The sequence below is a fragment of the Onychomys torridus genome, chromosome 4 (assembly GCF_903995425.1).
Source record: "Onychomys torridus chromosome 4, mOncTor1.1, whole genome shotgun sequence".
NCBI lineage: Eukaryota > Metazoa > Chordata > Mammalia > Rodentia > Cricetidae > Onychomys > Onychomys torridus.
Window position 1 is genome coordinate 52,980,511 of NC_050446.1, and position 17,878 is coordinate 52,998,388.

At 42.5% G+C, this 17,878-nt stretch overlaps 1 protein-coding gene across 1 annotated transcript; it reads right to left on the reverse strand.

Moving 5' to 3' along the window:
- Positions 1–5,426: 5,426 nt before the first annotated feature.
- LOC118582188 (tetratricopeptide repeat protein 30B) lies at positions 5,427–8,144 on the reverse strand. The gene has a single exon (XM_036184835.1). It carries the CDS (start codon positions 7,904–7,906, stop codon positions 5,912–5,914), a length of 1,995 nt encoding a protein of 664 aa, XP_036040728.1. The 5' UTR covers positions 7,907–8,144; the 3' UTR covers positions 5,427–5,911.
- Positions 8,145–17,878: the final 9,734 nt, after the last annotated feature.

Here is a 17,878-nt window from a genome sequence, read left to right on the forward strand (position 1 = left end):
TTTTAAATCAAAAGGAGGTGTGAAGCTGTTTTTTCTTCTGTTTGCATATGTTTTCAACTTCACTTTTTCACTTTGAATTTCCATAGATTTGAAGATAGAAAATAATTTTTGTAAGTCTGCTAATGTAGCATAATCAAGACAACCTAACTATGACTAAATCCCATTGGCTTTATATAATAACTTGGTTGCATCAGTCGGTTATTTTAAAATCATGATTAAACTTTTAGGTGGTATTGAATCTTTGTGGTTCTGAAGAATTCCCTTTCAAAACTGGAAGGTCACAGTGAACATTCTCACACTCTGTGAATAAGTACCATCAATTCCTTAATAGAGGGAGTAAAGATCACTGATACCACACTCGAGCCAAAGAACCTTCACAGAATTACATCTAGTTCTGTGAACATGAAAATACTTTTTTTGTTATTCCCAAAGGATATTTTATTTTTAAACAAGGAATAAGTAATACATTGTTTGGTGAGTTTTTCTTTTCTAGATACTAGGGATTTACATCCTGAGAGCAGGGAAACAGGAAAAAGACATCTTGAGCATAGCTTGCCTGGCTACACGTGTCATTTGGAAGACAGCTGATTGTTAGTGTTGTTTCTCAGCAGCACAACACACATCCTGTGAAATGGTTTTATCTCCGTGACGTCCACAGAGGTCCTGAAACACCTGTCACTGTAGCTTCTCCAAATGGTATTTACTGAGTGATGACTTAAACACTAGCCCCTTAAAGCTCACAGTGCCTTCTTGGGATTTTTCTCTTTCCTTCCATGAAACAGTTTAAAATGAGAGCAGACATGTCTCTAAAGGCAGAAATGGTGTAGCAGTTCAAGGTTCTTCCTCTCCAAGAACACATCAGAATTTGGTGATTGTATGTAGAAACACTATTCAGTGTTGGTTGGGTTATCTATACAATCAGTTATATGCTGAACCTGGACTCAAACATTTAATCAGCTAGTGGGATTTGTGTCTACTTTTCATTCCAACTGTCACAACCTAGTAGCCCTAAGATGTGACTTGGCAAGTGTAAATACTTGGCAAGCCTTGAGACTCCCACTGTATGCTTTTGACTTTGTTTACACAGCTCCCTGAGGAGTAGATCCTGGAAACAGGGTTTCTAGTTCTTACGCTGTGTGTTTGTCTTTCTTGTGTGTGATGGTGCCTTGGGAATAATGAATATTTTGTTCCTGGGCAATAAGAAATCCTTTGAGAAGTAGGTGTATTCTATACAGCTTTGTCCTTTTTTGCTAAGCCTGTGAAATATTTTGCTCTGATACAACTTGACTTGAATAATATCTTATCCTGAGTCTTCCTCCCTGGCAGGACATGTTTCTGCCAGTACTGTAGTAATCTTTTGGGAATTACATGTGGGTAAAATGTATATGTAAGCCATTATACCACTGTAACTAATGCATAGGAAACAATTCTTCCCTTTACATTTATAATCTAAACGAGGAGATGTAGTGGGAGGTAACATATCTGAGTGGTTCTAGTAGAGCTTGTCAAGTTCAAACTGAGCCATGCCATTCATTTCCACAAGGGCTCATTGCATAGTTCATATACCATGCTTTTAGTGTATGTTCAGAATTTCCTTTTATTGGTTTTTCGTAGACTGTGTTGTTTTAGAACAAAAATGCCCATGTGTAATTTTTTAAAGATGTGCTGGGAACAAATAAAACATTTCTAAAACCAATAGTTGTTTCCAGAACGTCTTTATTTCCTTGTGGTCTCATTTAAACATTGCCAATAGCATCCGCTCTCAGAAATAGTTCAGTGGTTACCAGCACTGGTTGCTCTTCCAGAGGACCCAGGTTTGATTTTCAGTACGTGGGGCTCACAACTATCTCAAACTCCAGTTCCAGGAACCTGATGCCTTCTTCTGGCCCCCATGGACACTATATGCATGTGATACACAGGCATACATGAAGATAAAATACCTATACATATAAATGGGAACAAATAGAACAAATACAATGGAAAGCAGTTGAGGAAGACTCAACATCTAGCTTGGAGTTCCATGCATGTAACCTGCACACCCACAAATATACCTAGACATATGAGCATGTACACATTCTACATACACGTGCTTAAAAAAAAAAAAAAAAAAAAGAACAATCCTAGAGAGACGTGGACAGTACTCACTCAAAAAAAGTAACCTCTAGCAGGCACATTGCTGCTACTGGGGTGGGGGTGGGGGTGAGTTGTAGTTAGATCTGAACACCTGAGACTACACATCAGTGGCCACAGGCTGTCCAGACAGAAGCTGGAGTTATCTGCCAAGAGGGAACTTAAATGAGAAAGTGCTGCCAACCAGATTGGCCTGCGGTCAAGTCAAAATGGCACATTTTTTTTTTTTTTTAAGTTGATGACTGATGTGGAAGGGTTCAGTTTACTGAGGATGTTTCCACCCCTAGACTGATGGTTCTGGATTCCGTAAGAGAGCAGGCTGAGCGAGCGCTTCCAGGTTCCTGTCCTAACTTCCCTCAGTGAAGGACTGGGATGTGGAACTGTAAACTAAACCCTTTCCACCCCAAATTGCTTTTGGTTGTGTTTATTACAGCAATGGTAACCCTAAGATAGCATCCAGCCCACACCCCTCATAAACAAGGCCCCCTATTGTGGGGTCACACCTATCATGACAGTTCTGTGAAGGTTTCTTTAAGCCAGTGGTGTCACCCCTAATGTCATCTGTGCAGCAGCTGTGTCAATACAGATGAACCAGCTCTGTTTTTACCAGGACTCCTGGATTCTAGTGGTGAATGGGCATGAGTTTGCCTATGTACACATGGCCTTCCCAGATAGTATTAGTGCACCATCCATGCTATAGCAGAGACCACATTCAATGTGATGTCTTGAAAGAATCCAAATCCTTTGACAGGTGTGTAGCCCTGTGTGTGCTGGGGGTGGGAGTAGGGACTGAGAAACTATGTTAGCCTGGGCGGCCTTAAACTCACAGAGATCTGCATGCCTCTGCTTTCTGAGTGCTGGGGTTAAAGGTATTCTACCATGCTTATCCCCACCCCCTGACCCTATCTCTATTTTTTTAATCTCTCTTTTTTTTTTTTTTTTTTTTTAAATCTTCTTGGTTACTCATCTAAAGTTATGTTGGATTTCAAGACAAATAAACACCTTTTGACAAGGTTCTGAAACTATCCCTGATCAACAACTTGCAACAACAGCAAGTTTTGAAGGTCACATCACCTTTGATGAGACCCACCACAATGCTGGTGGAGTTGCACCTTGGAGGAGCAATCATCTTATAAGAATTCAATTGCTCCCCTCAGTTGATGACCTTGCCATCCTCTCCAAACCCTTTGTAGAATCAGAACAGAGAACAAAACCCACTGGCCTAAAACATCACCTGCTCTGTTACACTCCAAGCCTCTTCATTAAAATCTCATCTTGTTATCCCCATGAGGATGAACTTGGGGTCACACATTCCTTTACTTGGTATTCCTAGCTTGGCCATGCCAATTACATTTTTTTCTGCATTTTACCACTCTTGGGTTTATTAGCAAATCATTGGTGACTGAGCCTAAATTGTTGTGGCACCCATAAGTTGAAACTTGTGCCTTGAAATTCTGGTAGCATGCTCAATCTCTATGTGTATATAGGGCTATAATGAGAATCATCACAGGGTTCTGGAAGGCTGAGCTACTGTCCCATGAAGTTCTGCTTTTAGTTCTGCTGTGTATGCCCAAGGATCATGGGATGTTGTCAATCAAGTAACAAAACACCAGGGAAGTGGCTAGCATTGTAAAGTCATTTTAGAATTAAGAAACAGCAAGTTTCTTAGCACCACATAAGCACCATGACACATACACACTTAAAAAATTCTTTAATGTAAAATTTCTTTAAATATATATGCTAAAAATAAAATACAGCAAATACTCCAGAGATATTAAGAATGCCACTCTCCTCAAGCTTCTCCAGGCCTCCTGGCTCCTAAGAATTTCCTGACTGCCATACTAACCAGGAAATCCTACGGGTGCAGCTGCCAGGGGCTAAAAGCGTCTCTGAAAAGCTTTTTTATGTTCTAAAAATGAAGGCACACATACACACAAACCACAAACAGCACCTGCGCAAACAAGCTGTGGTAAAATAAGGGCAAATGGGAATCTGGAAAATGTTTACTTTTTACTGGTTAATATTACTTCTTTGATACTTTTTTTTTTTTTTTTAAAGAAAAGGTGTTTAGTTAACAGGAAATATGGAAAAAAATTAATGTTGATTTTTAAAAATATAATTTCAGTTCATTTACTTTCCAGTTTTTAAGGGGCTATGGACATTGAGAGGTGCCCAGAGCTACCATCCCAGCAGAAGTTATCAAAGAACATTTCTGAGACACAGAATGTGCTGTGGGATGCCCTTCTAGAGGCCACTAAACACTGATTCTCCTCTGATGGGGGATCAAGCTAACACTGCCAAACGATGGCAGCTCAGATCATTACTACACTTGCCTTAATCCCAAACCCCAAACCACACAGTAAACCAGCTTGTCTTTTCTAGTGGAATTTGAGCACCCGAGACTTCACTCTGCTGAGGCAAGATGAATCTGCATGCTGTACCTACACGGCTAAAATATCCCTAAAGGGGAAAAATCATCTTCACATTATGCAGGGGCTTTCTGTCTGCCGACAAACTGATTAGGATAAACCTAAGAAACTGCTGAATTGGTAGTTAAGAAATTCAAAATCAGCAATTATCTATGGTTCTGCCTGATACTGTTGCTTTTTCTAAACCAGATGATATTGGGGCTACATTTATGGAGAGACATGGACGAAAGGCTGAAAAACAAGTTTTTGTAGGATTCAGAAAATAACTTGATTAGAATGAGCAGGGATCTCAGTGGGAAGCCAGAAAAACCAGTTGGAGTCATGCGTTGAAGCAAACAAGGAACCTATGAGCTTACATTCCAGAACTGACTTTTTCATCAGTTGTGGCAACAGAGGGCTTATTTTGGACAGGGTAATGATAATGAAGAAAAGTTTTCTGTATGCAAGTCACTAAAACAAGGAAACCACAGCATACCCAAAATTGTGCAGCCAAAGGTGGTAATTAGTGACGGAGTTCTCCACAGCCTAATCAACTAAGTAACTTATTATGCCATGTTCAGTTGATAGCCCTGGGAGGCTTGCTCTTTTCTGAAGGGAAATGAAGGAGGAGTGGATCTGGGAGAGAGGGGAGGTGGGAGTGGGGAACTGGGAGGAGGAGAGGGAGGGGAAAATGATGTATGAGAGAATAAAAAAATTAACTGAGTTCGCTGTCTACGTCTGATCCTAGTTATTGTGAGAGATAAATGAAAATAAAGTATTTGAAAAAAACATTAACAGTATAACCTATTCATAAATTCAAGTCATTAACTCATGGAAATAAACACCAAAGAATTTTTCTTTTATAATTTTATTTATTTTGTAGTATTCATTAGTGTTATAGTTTGTTAAGTGAATCTGAATTTTTCACACTATCAAAAGCACTTATTACCTAAGGAATTTAATCTGAACAAAATACTATATTAGAAAACTCTGACAAATACTCTAAAATCTCTATAAGAAACATGGAAATTGTGCAAAGAGAAAACACAATCCCTGGAGTGATTACACAAAAGACATTACATACTCCTAAGTTTTGAACTTAGTGTTGGGTCCCCTGATAATGTAAGTACAAATGCTGCCCAAGATACATCAAATCAAAAAGATGGAGGAAACATGATAGATACAACATCATTCTCAGTCCTTATAAAATCTCATTTGCTGGGTAATCTAAAATGACGAGTTAGATCTAATAGTGTTTATTACACCAAAATATACAAAGTCTCACAAATAGCAAATACAAATAGCTGAAGCTAGATACAGGTGAAATTGAAAATTTACATATAAAGTCATGATAAAGTCATTGCCAGTCATAATTACACATTCCATCCGATGATCTCGTAAATCAGAGCTCTTAATTTTCTTGACTCATACGTGACTGTGTTCTTCCCAATGTGCATTCTCTCTTCCTCCAAAGGCTGTTCTATGACAGCAGGGATGTTTCTGCCATAAAGTTCACAGTGCTCTAGAAACTGGACACATTCTTGAATAACAGTGTCCCTCAGCATGATTGTGTGTTTTGACATGTTTTCTAGCAAGGACAAGAAGCATCTTTTGGCATAATACCATGTATCAGTTCCCAGCTTTTTATGGTAAGGCTCCAGGCTTTTAATAACCCGAGAGATGCCAAAGTCATAGTTTCCCTTGGCACAATAAAGTGTTCCTATCACCAGATTCACAATGCAAAGGTGGTAGATTTTCTTGTCTGGGTCATCATAGGAGAGCTGTTCTTCTTCCTTTTCAATCTTCCTCATCAGCTCCTCAGCTTCCTCATTTTGACTTGTCATAATATAGGAGACACAGAGGTTGGCTAACACAATAGCGCTGACATTCAGGATGTTATCATAATTCTTCTTGACAATAGGCTCATAGAAACCAATGGCCTCTTTGTATTTGTTCTCCTGCATGAAGAGAACATGGGCCACATTCAACTTCCACACATCATGGTCATTACAGAATTCCACAGATTTGCGGAAGATCTTCTCCACCATTGGATAATTTTCAAAGTTCCAGTAGATTTTTGCCTGGGCCATCAGTACAGGGATATACTTCTCAAGAGTTTCATCATATTCATTCACAGCCTTTTTGGCAGATTCATCATCTCTGTTATGTCTTGCATCCTGTACTTGTATGGTGAGTCTCCTGAGCTGCTCAGTCAGCATGCCAGCCAGCCCATCTAGCTTTATGAAAGCCTCTTCAGGAGCTGTCTGGCAAGTGATCATGGCATCCAAGAAGTCATAGAGATAGGGTGTGAGGAACTTGTAAGTCAAATGGGCATTTTCTGCCAGGACATCAGCTGCCAGGTCAAAATACTCATATTTACAGTAGAGCAACAACAGGTTGCCAAAGGTCTCTGGGGGGAAGGGGTTCTGCTGGAGCAGAAACTGGAGCTTCTCAAAGCCCTCTGTGGGCCTGGCATCCATGCTCATCAGAGCCTGGTTGTGCAGGGTCACAGGGTCCAACTCTTCCTCTGCTCTGGGTGGCATGTCAGTGAGGGCTTCCTGAGCTGCCTCATAGTTTCTCAGTTGGTACTCTATGGCTGCCTTGAGGTTGAAGGCTTCAACCAGAGCGGTCTGGTGAAGGACTACAGTGTTGCCCACACTTCGAACATCAATGCCTTCAGTGGTCATGCCCACACCTAGCTCTGGGTGCTGACGGATGCCTCTCTCAATGATGTCAGCAATATGCTTCAGAGCTGGGGCGTACTGCCGACTGCTGTAATATGCCAAAGCCAAATTGTAGGAAAGGTCAGGCTGGTAGCCAGAAGCCTGCAGGGCCGCTAAGAACTTGGAACAGGCAGCTTCATAGTGTCCCTCCTTGTAGAGCAGACAACCCAGGTTGATCTGGCCATCATAATCATTCTCCCCTCCTCTGTCCTCCACACCTTCCCCACCCAGCAGCTGCTCCACCAGGCTCCTGGCTCCTGGCAGGTCGCCCTCACTGTACTTGATTGCAGCCTGGAGACGAAGGACACGAGTCTGATAGGTGGGATTGTCGAGGAGGAAGGCGACCCGCGTGGCTTCTGGGTACAGACAGGCCTTGTACAGCGCCTGGGCCTGGTAGAGGCGGTACTGCTCGAGTTCCGGGTGCATCTGGCTCAGCTGCTCATAGCACTCCGCAGCGAGCTCGAACTCCTGCAGGCGGTAGTAGCAGTAGGCCAGCAGCGACAGCCCGGCGCGGCTGCGGGGACTCTTCTGCAGCTCGGCGCCCAGCAGCTGCACGGCCTCTGAGTAGCGGGAGTCGCGGATGAGCCGGTACACCACCGCCGTGAACTCACCGTCGGGGATCTGCGAGCTGCTCAGCCCCGCCATATTAACCCAGAATGGTGTTGTGCATCCCCGTTTCCAAGGCAATGGGCCAACCGGAAACGGAAGCTGTTCAGAAACTACTTTGCAACGGAAATATCTTGTTATGAATAATAGTGACCCACCGGCGAGGTTTTATCAACTTCTTGCATAGTTTTGAAACATTCTAGAGTGTGGAGGGTCAGTTGGGCCTGGACAGGATAAACCCCCTAGGTGTTTCAGACAGGGCCACTCCACGTCCCAGCATGCACCGGTTCCTCGATCGCGCTGCATCCTGGGAGATGTAGTTTCTTCTGTTTGATGTCTTTCAGGGATTGGGCGTCTCTGCCTTTCCTGTAGGATAGGGCACCTGTGCCTGTTGCTGTTGTTTTGTCTGCTTCTTTCAGGAGGTGACGAAAAGTTTGCGGGTGAAGAGCCCTTGCGCTGCCGAGAGTTAGCTGTTCCTTCTCGCGTTGCTTAGCGATAGGGACGCGATGGGAAAGTCGCGTCATCCCTGGAGTTTAGGAATTCTTGTATATTCCCGGCAGCTGCTCCGAAGCCCACTTTCTGAGAACGTCATCAAGCATGGGCCGGCGGTCTGCATTTACTTCATTTTGAGTGGTTCTGCTTTAGAGTTAGGATTTCCTCAACCCCTTTTTCGTAGATGACAACTGTAAGGAACCTAAACCGTTGCTTGAATTGATGAAACGTGGCTTTGGTCTTTTCCTTCTCCAAGGAAAAACCGCAAAACTAAGCTTCCCCCCTCTCCTATGTTTTACTTTTCTGATCCTCTGAAGTTTAGAATTTGGAGTCTAAACTCTACCAAACACTATAGTGTGTTTGTCAGAGACATAATCAGTCTCTCCTTCTCAAGCTTGTAATGGTGTTTTCAGGTATGATTGAGCTGGTTAAAATTTGGATTAAGAAAAAAAAAAAGAAAAAGAAAAAGAAAAAGGAACGAATTGCCAACTCCTTTCCCACACCCAGACCTTTAACTTGATGATCTCTAGGCAGAAATCATTCTTTTTTTTTTTTTTTTTTTTCTCTTTTCTTATCTATTTTGAATGGGTCTCTATGTTCTGTGTTGTCATTTTGGGGAGGCTATTCTGTATAAATTCAATTTTATACTAGTATAATAGCGCAGTGAAAAACTCCGGACTTATAAAATTATATTGAACCACTATTGAAAGCCATATCCAAAGATTTGATTAATCCTAATATGTGGGAGCTATAAATAGAATGTTTGCTTAAATATTAGAGAAGTAAATAAGTTAGACTATAAACCTGTTCTGTCCAAATGAGGTAGTGACAGTTTGTATGATTTTTCAATAATAAAGCCGTAATTTATGAGCATTTGTTACTCCTCACAGGCTTCCATGGTCGCTACTGGCCTGGCTACCACCCAAAACAAACAAATCAAATGAAGACATGTCTTTGCTTTGTGATTAAGGGTGTTGTTTGTCTCTTTAGTAGAATTGCTGCCCATTCATCTTTTCTGTAGTCATGTTTTGGAGCCAACACCAACTATATTTCATGACACTCTCTTAGGCTTCTCACAAACTAATCATAACTTTCCTGAAATCTGTGTATTGCAGATGAAGGAAGACTCTGTGGCTCAGAACAGTTAAAATAACCTGTTCCAACCCACATAGATAAAAAGAAAGAGGGTGAGTCATGTTATCTTAAAAGCTAAGCTTAGAGGGAAATACTGACTAGTAGTTAACCTATTTATTGTGTATGGACCCATATTTTAGGGAATATTAGTAACTTGTGTAATAAGTCTCCTCTCTCTGTCCCACCAGCTAGCTCCCAAATAATGATATGGAGACTTATTTATTAATTATGACAGCTTGTCCTTAGCTTAGGCTTGTCCCATTAGCTCTTATAACCTAAATTAACCCATATTTTTATTACTCTATGTGCTTGTGGCTTGTGGCTTTTACCTTTCCTTCTACACATCCTGCTTCCTTTGAGTCTAGCTGTCAACTACACCTTTCTTCTTTCCTGTGGTGGGTATTGTGTTCCCTGAAATATTGTGTGTTCCCTGAAATAAACATATCTGGGGTCAGAGAACAGACAGCCACTAGAACAGAGCCAGAAATGGTGGCTAGAAAATGGGAAGAGTAAGCCATAACAGAAGTTGGGCGGTGGTGGTACACACCTTTAATCCCAACATTTGGGAGGCAGAGCTAGCCAGATCTGTGAGTTCAAGGCCACTTTAGAAACAGCTAAGCATGGTGACCCACGCCTTTAATCCCAGGGAGTGGGGGCAGAAAGAGAAAGGTATATAAGGTGTGAGGACCAGGAACTAGAGGGAAAAAGCATGTAGTTAGTTAAGCTTTGGAGCAACACAGTTTAGCTGAGATTCATGTGGAGGAGGACTCAGAAGCTTCCAGCCTGAGGAAACAGGATCACCTGAGGAACTAGCAAGGTGAGATAGCTGTGGCTTGTTCTGCTTCTCTGATCTTCCAGAAATTACCCCAATAACTGGCCTCGGGTTTGAGTTTCATTAACAAGTACCTTTAAGATTCATGCTACACTTTCCTGATACCTCTCTGTCCCCAGAAGTACCTCCTAACCTCTTCCTGCCTAGCTATTGGCCATTCAGTTCTTTATAAAACCAATCACAGTGACACATCTTCACACAGTTTAAAGGAATATTCCGCAACAAAATTGCTTTTTAAAATTGGATCTGATTAAAAACAAACAGTATGGTTTGAGTAGTAGAAATCTGAACTTTGTGGCTTGAGTTACAACAATGAGAAGGTGTTAGGAAGTAATTACTGGGATGTAACATAGGTTCCAGACACCTGTTACACAGAAAAAGTAGACATTTAAATACTGTCACACTAAAAAGAGGACCATTTCTCAGATATTCGACTTGATAGAACTGGACAAGAAAATTTTGCATGAATACCGAGGAAGTAAGTGAGAGACCATACCTCACACCGGAAGGATTAAATGTAGCTCTGGACCAACAGAGGAAGCTACTGGGGAAAGCAATTATAACTAAGCCAAGACTTTTGCTAACCTGACCCCAAGCTGTGTTAGGGACCAAGATTTCAGGAACCAAACATGAACCATGGAAAGTACTAGCTAGGCCAGAGAACAAGTCATAAGCCCACTGCCCTTCCCCAGAGCAGTAACACCTGTTTACTAACGGGAGGCTCCCAAAGATAAGAACATTCCACAGTCAGGTGCCATGGCAACCGAATGTAAAGAGCATTCCATGGTCAGGTAGCCTAGCAACAGGACAAATGGCCCCTGACCAGTGACCTTAGCAGACATCTTGCAGTTGCACGACCTACACATCTCCCACGTCTTGCACGCCTTCCACATCTCTTCCCCTTCCCCACTTCCTGCCCCCTCCCCTTATAGATGCTATATAAGCCTTGCAGAGAGAAATAAATATTGCAGCTTGATCAGAATCTTGTCTTGCTGTCAGTCTCTTGTGTCCCCTGTCTCTCATTCGCCCACAGGTGGGTCGCCCCCATTGAAACCCCGCTGGACGGGGCAAAGCTGTAGCACTTTATAGTCTTCAGTGCAGGATTGAGAGACCAAGGAATGCTGTATCATACTGCTCAAGAGTCAGGGACTAGGAGGTCTCCCTCAGGCTGGAGTGGTTGACTCCTGCTCTTTGAAAACAACATCCGGAAGACTCCAGGTTTTAAAATCCTTCCATGTTGAACTATTACTCATGGTAAGCTGCTGTTAAATAAAAGTAAGATGGAAGAACAGGGGTGGGGGCAAGAAATTGCCCTTAACATCTTTAGTTTTTCTGTTTGCCAAACTATGTTTACACTATGAAAACATTCATGTTCAAACAACTTCTTAAAATGCACAGAAAAGAAATAAAAAGACTCTCTACTCTCCCCTAGTTTTCTTGGCTGCCTACAGGAACCATCTAGAGCAGTGGTTCTCAACCCATGGGTCACGGCCCCTTTGTGGTTGCATATTAGATATCTTGCATATCAAATATTTACATTATGATTCATAGCAGTAGCAAAATTACTGTTATGAAATAGAAACAAAAGTAATTTTATGGTTGGGGATCAACACATCATGAGGAACTGTATTAAAGGTTGCAGCATCAGGAAGATCGAGGAGCACTCTGTTAGAGTTATCTTTGTCTTGGTGCCTGTCTGTGGGCATGGTAACTGAAATGTGTGTGTGTGGGGGGGTGGGTGGCTTCTGTGTCCTCCTCTTTATTTCATGGGAAGCTACTCTAGTGGGCAGGATTGAGAAGAGAAAGGCATTTGGTTCAGGCAGATTGGGAGCCAGGTCATTTTCAAAATGCTGTGGGTGCACGAATCTCACGAGACGTTGGCATGACTGTCAGCACTGCTATGATAGGCAGTTGGGAAATAGATTAGTTTTCAAGGGAGCCAGGGTGGCGAAAGGAGGCCCTGTAAGGGCAGAAATTCTAGAAAGCAATAAACTAGGTGGGATATTAAGAAATATCACAAAGGGTCATTTTGTTTACAATGGAATTTTGAAAAGGTGAATGTGTAATAGCATTCCCAGCAATGAGAAAGCATGTGGTGTTTGTAATAAAATGATTTAGTACCTTATTGAAAGGAATTAGGCTTCCAGGAAATGGCTTGGGGCTCAAGGTGAATTTTGCTGAATTTCATGTAGAAGAATTTCAGGCAGGCTGTAGGTAGAGGGGGGAATGATATTTGGTTCTTGAGGTATTAATGCTTCTGACTGCCAAAACCCACGATTAATCCTGTGTGCATTGTATTTGGCAATCACCTTTATAACCACTCACAAATGGTTGCGTCTTTGTTCTGTAAAACCAATAACTTAGTAATGGGAACAATGTTTATTAGTATTTTAACCATATCCATGCTGAAGCATCATTTCTGATACAAGAGCATCTTTTGCAAACATTTTCTAGCTGTTATTTTTTTCTCCTGTTCACTCCAGACTTCCTTTTCTTCAAGATGGCAAATTTGTCCTTACTTTCTCTGGAATCCTGGTTGACTTTTACCCTGAGCATCCACTAATGATGCTGGAAGTGACTTTTCCTTAATGTCACACCTCCAGTTCTCCAAGTAGGGAAATAAAATGCCCCCAAGGAGCAATGCCGCCCTGTGGTGGTGTTTATGGTCAATTTGACAGAATCTATAACCTAAGAAACAAGCCTTAGAGTTTAGGTGTGCCTAAGGTCATTGATTGCCCATGAGGACTTATATTGAGTTCATTGACTAGGAAGATTCACCCTAAACGTATCACCATTCCCTGGGCTCACATACCAAAGAGGAAGCTAGCTGAGCACAGTGAGTGGCCAGTTCTTTCCAGTTCCTGATGCCTTGCCTCTCCCACCATGATGGACTGTACCCTTGAATTATGACACAAAAGAAATCCCTCTTTATGTTGTCCTTTGTAGGGTTATTTTGGCACAGCAATGGGAAAAGCAGCTAAGACAAGCCTCCATCACAAACAGATGAAGAGATACTGCAGAAAAGGTGGCTTATCAGGAGAAAGCAAGGTGGGAGATCTGAAAATGAGGTTCATTGCAGGGATATAGTTTTAAAAAAAAACCAGTTTATATTTACGGAAAACTAATGCTGATGAAGTTAGGAGTCATTTGAATTTTTTTTTCTTTTTAGTTGCAATTTTTGTTTGGTTTTGAAGAAAGGTGCTGATTCAAGCCAAGGTTAGCAGATACCTGCCTCACAACTCATTAAACTGGTACAGTGCAACACACAGCAGACCCACCTGCTTTCTTTGGGGGTAAATTAGCTGGAGACTGAATTAAGTTCTGAGAACATAAGCCAATAAACCAAAGCAATAAATTCAGCTTTAATAAAAACGAAGCAGGTTCCCTACATCTCACTTTAAGCTAGAGCTTTATTAAGCGGACTTATATTACATGCATTTTATTAAGCACATTCGTAATAACTTCTTTTTGAATTGACATGTATTTCCTTTTGTTTCACTCTGCCGCTGTGGAGGACTTGGATCCCCCTTAAAAACAGTTGAAAAGCGTGCTTGTGAAGGCCAGGCCATAGACATGTGTGGGTGTTTTGTCTGCATGTTTCCAAGTCTTGTCTGCACCAAGTATATAGCTGGTGCCCAGGAACTGAAGTAACAGATGGCTGTGAGCTACCTTGTGGGTACTGGGAATCGAACCCAGGTCCTCTGAAAGAGCAGAAAGTGCTTCTAACTGCTGAGCCACCATCATTCCAATCCCAGGAACAGCTAGGCTTTTAGACAATGAGAATTTGGTGTTGGGAACTCTTTGAAGGTCTTGTAGCTAGTTTTTATGTTGGAAGGGAATGTTCAGATTGGTTCATAGGGTAAACTACCATGTCATTGATTTGAATTGTAGCAGTCTTTGAGCCTGATTCTAAATATGGTACCTCAGAAAACTTAGTCTTATTAAACCTATAATTTTACTATTCCAAGTAATACTCTTTATGATATTTAAATTTGTGGATTTTTTTTTCCAGACAGGGTTTCACTGTGTAGCCCTGGATGTCCTGGAAGTCACTCTGTAGACCAGACTGGCCTCAAACTCATAGAGATCCACCTGCCTCCTGGGTGCCGGGATTAAAGATGTGGGCCACCACCGCCCAACTGAACTTAAATGTTTTCATTGCTAAGATATTCTAGCACTCTTCCATCCTAAAGGTATAAAATTTTACAAATCAAACAGTAGATCCAGTATAAGCAGAATTTGTGCATTCGAGACATGTTTACTTGGAACATCATTCATTGTTTATCCAGAACTAAAATTTAACCAGGCATCTTATATTTCATGTGGCAGCCTTACGTTACCCCAGTGTTTCACAATCAGATGCTGAATTCTTGATCTCTCCCACATCTCAGTACTCAGGACACAACCACTCTTTAGGTCTTGTACTAAAGTGTACAGAAGGCATCTTTCTTTACTTTCTCCTAAATACCATTATCACCAGGTGCCAAGGAGGAATAACGTTGGTAAGGGAGCTGTATATGAGAATAGTTTTGCTACAGAAAAGCCATAAAAAGTTTGCATCTTATCCTGGATAGTGTATAAAGTGAGGGCATGACCGTTCCAAGGTGTGGTTGAGGAGAAGGTTTTTAATGTAGATAGGAAGGAGAGAACAGCCAGAGGCATCTGGAAGAGTCCAGAGCAGGGAGAGAAAGAAGTAGACTGAACGTGATCAGAATTCTGAACTGGGCCATGAGAGGAATGGGGAAGGGGAGTGCCAGAGGAGTACCAAGAAAGGAAGATGAGAGAGGGGTGGGGAGTGAAGATTGAGAAGGGGTCAAGAAGGCGCAGAGCAAGTGAGAGCAAAATGGCAGGATTATGCAGGATGGAGAAGCTGCGGAGGGAAGCCATGAGCTGGAGGTTAGGGTAGCTGGGCGGGGTGAGACGAGCTAAGAGGAGTCATGGGCACTGAGGGAGCCTGGAGACCAGCATGCATCTTGGTATGCTAATGGACACCACAGTCAGTCATTCGTCCTGAGTTTCTTTTGGACTTGACAGGTAGGCAGAGTAGCTTCTGTTCCTTTAGAAGCCTCTCGATATAACATTTTGATATTCTGAGCCAATTTGTCACTAGAGGCCGTATTCTAATTGAGAATAAGCACTTCTAAGAGTTTCATGGCATATTCTTGCTTATCTGTGCTTTGGGGACACAGGGACATTTAGCCATGTAATTTTTGGAAAGCCATTACAATTTTTGAACAGTCTCTAACACATTTTTAAGTTCCTCAGTCACTTTGGAAGAGAGGCTAGTAAATGCTCATCTTTTGATGAGTATTGGAAGCTTGTTTTAAAGATGTCTATCATTCAAATTTATGTATTTCCTAATGGGATCCTAATGAAGTCAGCATGCTATTCAATTCTGTTTTCTACTTGGTTGTTTTAAAGTCTGAGATTTAGGACACTGTGAGCAGCATAAGAGACATGTTTGGAACAGTTTACAGAGAAAGAACAGGACTGAATCAGCAGTCCGATCTCATACAGTGGGTGAACTGTCACTGAAGGACGGTTTCTGACAGACAGCAGGTGTGGTTAAGACACCCAGTTGATGGATTCAGACTCACTTCTCAGCTGCTTGTTGGGTCTATCTCAGAAGCCTGAACTGTACCACTCTTGGAACAACCTCCACGCTCTCTGGTGGCATCTTCAGCCCCAAATGCTGCTGGGCTGCATCAGAGGTCACATCAGACGACAGACTGAAGTCTAGAAAGGAGTGACTTCCACATTCAAACAAAAACAAGATCCAAAGCTACCCAAATCCCAACCCCAAGGCCCCAGTACAGAATTGTGATTTGAGACCAGTTATTTCTTTACTCTACCCCCCAACCCCTGGCCTCGGGGGAAAGGAAAGAAGGAGGGTTGGTGACTGGCTGGTTGGTTTGGGGGTCATTTAATATGGCTTCCCTCTGGCCCCAGCATGCCTCTGTTCTTTCCACTGGAGCATGTCTTAGATTTGTCATGTTCATGCATTCCATAGTGAGGTGGGGAGCAGTTGCCTGGAATCAGCTGCCGTAGATGCCAGTGTGGTCCCTCTGTCTTCTCACTTATCAGTAGCTGGGGTCAGTTCTAACCAATTACATATGATTGAAAGAGAAGGCTGTCATTTCCAGGTAGAAGCAATTCCATCCTGTGACTAGAACAGAAGGATTCAAAGATGCTCAGGAACCGTGTGGGCTTAAGGGACCTCAGTGCTGAGTCACCCCATGGAAGGCTGCTGGATGAGGAAGTGCACTGGGCTGTGAGGTGCAGGCTACAAATCAACTCCTCTGTGTTAACTCTGTCATTGCTGTTGTCCAGACATCTAACGTTATCTTGACCCATTAGACACAGGGCATTTAATGTTTACTATGTGTGTGCTATTTTGTGCTACATCATAAGGTGGGAATCTGTCTGTGAATACTGTGCGGTTCTTGTTTAAGGAGTCCATCCCGGCACAGTAAGGCACACAGGTATGCACAGTGGTTATACCATGTGATAACGTGGATTGCTGTGAGAGAGCATGCCCATGGTTTTTAGGAAGACCCTCAGCACAGGTAGCTTTTAAGTCCAGCTTGTGGGAGCATGGACTGAACGTGTGTCTCTCTAATCCCCACTGAAGACCTTACCTCCAGTGTGATGGTGCTAGCACTCGGCAGCCTGGCTGCTTTGGAAGGTGATTGGGACCAAGTGAGGTGATGAGGATGAGACCCTCACGATAAAACTGGGGACCCTAATGATCTCTCTCCCTCTCTCTGGGACACATGAGGGCACAGGAGTGACAGGTAAGCTAGGAAGAGAATCCTCCCCTAGAAATTGTTCTAGCATCCTAATCCAGGACTTCTAGCTTCCAGACTATGACAGCTTTCATTGTCTTAGGCACCCAGTCTGTGATATTTTGTTGCAGCTGCCTAAACTAAGATGAGTGGACATTTCCTTCCAAGAGATTCTCATCTGAAAAACCACCAACATAAGAGAGCAAGACAAACTCCATGGATGCAGCCGAGAATATGAAGGGAAGCCGATACTGGATCTGAGGGAGCGCTCACATTACAATGAGGTCTTTGAATAAGGTTCCCAGAAAGATGGCTTCTGCAGTACACAAACCTTATAGTGGGTACTTAAGAATGATGAAATTACCCTCCTGGACCTGTGGGCATGTGCTAAAAGGTTAGGCAGACAGAAAGGAGGGACTGGTCTAGAAATGTATTGTGAAGATACCAAATGATATCTATGAGCTTGCTGCTGAGGAAAGATGAGCATCTCTGAAAAAAAATAGAGTCCCCTCCTGGCAATGCTATTAGGCAGATATGGATTTCAGGTCCTCCTAAATTCACGTAAATTGTCTTGATTCCTTTTCTGATGCTGTGATAAATACTGTGACTAACGCAACTTAAAGGATAACGGGTTTACTGGGCTTAAATTCCAGGTTACAGTTCATCATGGCAGGGAAGTCACAACAGGAGTTGGAGAGGACTGGCCACACAACACCCACAGTCAAGAGCAGAGGGCCAGAACCTAATGCAAGCCTACCAGTGCTGTGT